This window comes from Aegilops tauschii, chromosome 5 (genome assembly GCF_002575655.3).
Source record: "Aegilops tauschii subsp. strangulata cultivar AL8/78 chromosome 5, Aet v6.0, whole genome shotgun sequence".
Lineage (NCBI taxonomy): Eukaryota > Viridiplantae > Streptophyta > Magnoliopsida > Poales > Poaceae > Aegilops > Aegilops tauschii.
This window is the reverse complement of record NC_053039.3, coordinates 583,381,839-583,386,013: the sequence shown is the minus strand read 5'-3', so window position 1 is coordinate 583,386,013 and position 4,175 is coordinate 583,381,839. Positions and strand designations below refer to the sequence as shown.

The 4,175-nt window shown below is 49.9% G+C and overlaps 1 protein-coding gene across 1 annotated transcript; it reads left to right on the top strand.

Annotated features, from left to right (window-relative positions):
• The first annotated feature begins 1,985 nt into the window (after window positions 1–1,985).
• On the top strand, window positions 1,986–3,428 carry LOC109733646 (protein MIZU-KUSSEI 1-like). The gene has a single exon (XM_020292866.3). The coding sequence runs from the start codon at window positions 2,273–2,275 to the stop codon at window positions 3,194–3,196; it is 924 nt and encodes a 307-aa protein (XP_020148455.1). The 5' UTR covers window positions 1,986–2,272; the 3' UTR covers window positions 3,197–3,428.
• The last annotated feature ends 747 nt before the right edge of the window (window positions 3,429–4,175 follow it).

Here is a 4,175-nt window from a genome sequence, read left to right as displayed (position 1 = left end):
GGAGAAGCTAAGGACAAGAAAGATATATATCAAGAGATTTTTACTTGTGCGTTTGGGGGGATGCCACTGAAATACCTAGGCCTACCAGTCCATGATAAAAGGATCAGTAATGGGATGTGGAGGAATGTAACTGAGAAAATAGAGAAAAGATGTGTGTGCTGGCAAGGCAGATTGCTCAATATTGCTGGCAGAGTCACATTAGTACAGTCGTGCCTAACAAATATTCCTATATACATGATGTCTTTCTATCTGCTCCCTGTTGGAGTCAGGAAAAAAGTTGATTTCTTCAGGGCGAGACTGGTATGGCAAGCGGAAGAGGATAAAAAAAGTATCATTTAGTTAACTGGAAAACATGCTGCCTTCCTAAACAACAAGGAGGTCTCGGGCTAATCAATCTAGAGAAATTTAACATTGCCTTGCTAGCTAAATGGATTTGGAAACTAGATGCTGAGGAGGGACTTTGGCAAGATATCATTAGATCTAAATATATCCAGAACAAATGCTTGTCAGGCATTAAAAAAAGACAGGGGGACTCGCAATTCTGGACTAGCCTGATAAGTATCAAGAATTTAGTTTTCCCTCACATCAAAAAAAAAACTAGGGGATGGGAGAAATACCAGATTCTGGGAAGATTGGTGGGTGGATGACAAACCACTAAAAGAGGCATACCCCTCATTGTATGCGATTAGCAATGACAGAGAAATTACGGTCAGAGGGGTGATTGAAAAAGGGTGGAATGCTATGTTTTTCAGAAGAAATATAGATGGAGGCTATGGGGGGCTGTGGGATAGCCTTAAAAGAAGATGTGAGGACATATTAATGCACGGGGGCAGAGACAAGCCCATGTGGATGCTCAATGCTAACAGAATATTCACTGTAAAATCCTTATATCTACACCTAGTTCGTACTGACATGGGTTTTCCACACAAATTCCTGTGGAAAGTCAAGGTACCTGCAAAAAATCAAGTTCTTTCTTTGGTTGCTAAGCAAAAAAAGTATCCTTACTAGAGACACCCTATTGAAAAGAGGATGGAAAGGGGACAAACATTGTGTGTTTTGTGGAGAGGAGGAAAACATTGATCATCTTTTCTTCTCCTATTCGGTTGCCAAAATCATTTGGAATCTGGTGAGATGTTCATTTGACTTTAAGAAAACTCCCATAAACATTGACGACTGTTTTGGGGGTGGCTAAACAATTTTAACAAAGAGAGTAAAAAACTGGTGTTGATTGGCACTTCTGCTCTGCTTTGGGCGATTTGGAATTGCCGTAATGACATTGTGTTTGATAAGAAAAAAGTAAACAACCCGATTGGGATCGTTAAACGAATATGCTGCTGGATTACTGATTGGGCTATTTTGCAGAAAAAGGGCCCAGGGGAAAGAATGCTGACGTTGGGGGCAAGACTCATCGAGTAGGTGGCAAGTGAGATCTTCAAAGCTTCGCAAGGATGGCGCTTCGGGGTTCCGTGGCTGAAGGATTAGGGAAGCTGCGACATTTCAAGAGCTTGCTGCTGATTTTGCTTTAGATTTGTCTTCTCCTCCGTTTAGCCTTTTGTGATGGAAACTTGTAATGATCTGACTATCCGGGGGGTGGGGGGCTGTGTCCCTGGCCACTCCTTGCGCGGGTTTCGCTTTTACTCTCTGTTCCGCTTCTTATTGTTAGACTTCTAGACTGCTCGTGGCTTCGGCCTGGTTTCTATAATGGAAATCGGAGGGGAAACCCTCTTTTGCTCAAAAAGAAAAGCTAGGCTGGGGTGTTAAAGACCAGTCCTTTTTTTTGCCAAGTCAGCATTGATAAATGGACCTCACCTGGCTATCATAAACCCTTTCTTTCATGAAAGGTATGTTCTAGAGTGTGATTATGATCCTGTGATTGGGTGCTTCGAAACTCTTGAACCCACCAATCAGTGTTTTATGCAACGAAATTACCCGTGAGTAGGTGTTACTTACTATCACAAATTCGTAGCTCGGTGGTTTCTGCAAACCTAGTCCATGGTTTTATTTTATTTTCTCCAATCAAATTACTTTTGTAATGTATGATATGATCGGATCCAAGCCCAAAAATGGCGGGCAGCTTGGACGACGACCCAGCAAAGCAACCCTAACCGCCAAAACAGAAACGGCCTCCCAGCTCACGCTTTGCCTTCCTTAATTTGGCACCACAAGATAACAACAGCCAGCCATCGAATCGAAACCACCTACAACCCCGCACGAGGGATCTAGCCGCCATTCGTCTCGGTCTCCGGCCTCCGGCCACCGCGCCCGCGAGCTAATGGGCTTCGCCAAACGTCCTAATAAGGTCGACGGCCCGCCAAGCCGGACCAGCAGCGTGGCCTCCTCCGGCACCAGCGCCAGCGCCCGAACGTCCTCCATCTCCAGCGACGACGGGAACGGTGGACGGCCAGGCCAGTCCCCGGCGCGCGGCGCCCCGGGCCACACGCTGGAGGCGCCGTCGCGGAAGAACCGGCCCGCACGTAGCCCCTCCCGGCCGGCGCTGCTGTTCCAGAAGCTTCGCCGCGCGCTCCCCATCCTGGCGCCCCAGTGCGGGAGGACGCCGGCGGGGTCGGCGCGCGAGGTCGCGGCGTCGACCTCCTCGGGCGCCGCCGACTCGCACCTCATGTCGCGGCACGTCGCGTCGGGCGGCGGGAGGCGGCCGTGCCGGCGTGTGACGGGCACGCTGTTCGGCCGCCGCAAGGGCCGCGTCGCGCTGGCGCTGCAGGAGACGCCCCGGAGCCTGCCGAGCCTGGTGGTGGAGCTGGCGCTGCAGACGCACGCGCTGCTCCGCGAGCTCGGCAACCCCGCCGGCGCGCGCATCGTGCTGGAGACCGAGCGCCGCCGCGGCGGCACTGGCGAGGGGCCTAAGCGCGCGCCGCCGCTGCTGGACGAGGTGGCGTGGACCATGTTCTGCAACGGGAGGAAGACCGGGTACGCGGTGCGGCGGGAGGCGACGGACTACGACCTGACGGTGATGGAGACGCTGCGGGCGGTGTCCATGGGCGCCGGCGTGCTCCCGGTCCCAGCTGGAGCTGGAGCTGGAGGTGGGGTCTCGGGGTCGGCGCCGGACGACGAGGTGGCGTACATGCGCGGCTGCTTCGAGCACTTGGTGGGGTCGTGGGACTCGGAGTCGCTCTACATGGTGACGCCCCAGGGCGGCGGCACCGGCCCGGAGCTCGCCGTCTTCTTCGTCAGGCTCTGACCAAAACGCCCTCTCCTTAGGAAGGAGATGGGCGGTGGAAGATCCGTACGTGATCGGTGATGGTCGGGTCGCCCTGCTATAGTTGCACGCCCTCTCCTTGTATATATGGTTGAAAGAAGTAAAGCTAAGCTATGCTCATCAAGATGCCATCAGCATATACTATATGGAGCATGGATCATACATTCGTACTGCTAGCTATTTTTCAATGGTTTTTTCTTCTTCTTAAAAGTTAAAACCCACCTCAACTACAAATCTGCCAGGAGAGGCTTCAAGATACTATAATGTTATTGACACGCGGAGTTATTGCGCTCGAGCTCAAATGAGCCCGTTATCCTGGACGTTGGGTAGCTCATCTGGATCGGTGCCATTCTGTTGTACGTCCCGTGGAAAATCGATAGGTTTCCGCTCATGCATTCTAAAGTAATGAACATAGGTTTGACCAGCATTTCTCGCCGATTCCTCCTTGAGAGTTTAATTCGCTGAGCTTTGAGTCGATTACCCTCGCTCGAGTTCTATAGAAATGGCTTGTTGTTATAAGCCAATGCGTACTACATTCATGAGGGTAATGCCCTTCTTTTGTGATAACTTTCATACTTTAGAAATATGGGCAAGGGGGCCGATGCCCCCCGTGCACACATAAAACCTATACTCTGCTATGTTGTGATCCAAATTCAAGTGTAAATTAAAAGGCCAACTTTTGTACTGAACAATTCTAACTTTCTCTCGATCAACAAGAATTTATCAAACAGTTTTCAACCTGGCAGCATACAAGGTCTTTGAGAGCAAGAAAGGACCTGAGATTTGATGTTTAGATGCTCATTTGGTTGCTGTTAAATACTACTCCCTCCGTCCGGAAATACTTGTCATCAAAATGGATAAAAGGGCATGTATCTAGATGTATTTTAGTTCTAGATACATCTATTTTTATCCATTTTGATGACAAGTATTTTCGGACGGAGGGAGTAGGAATGATATTCAT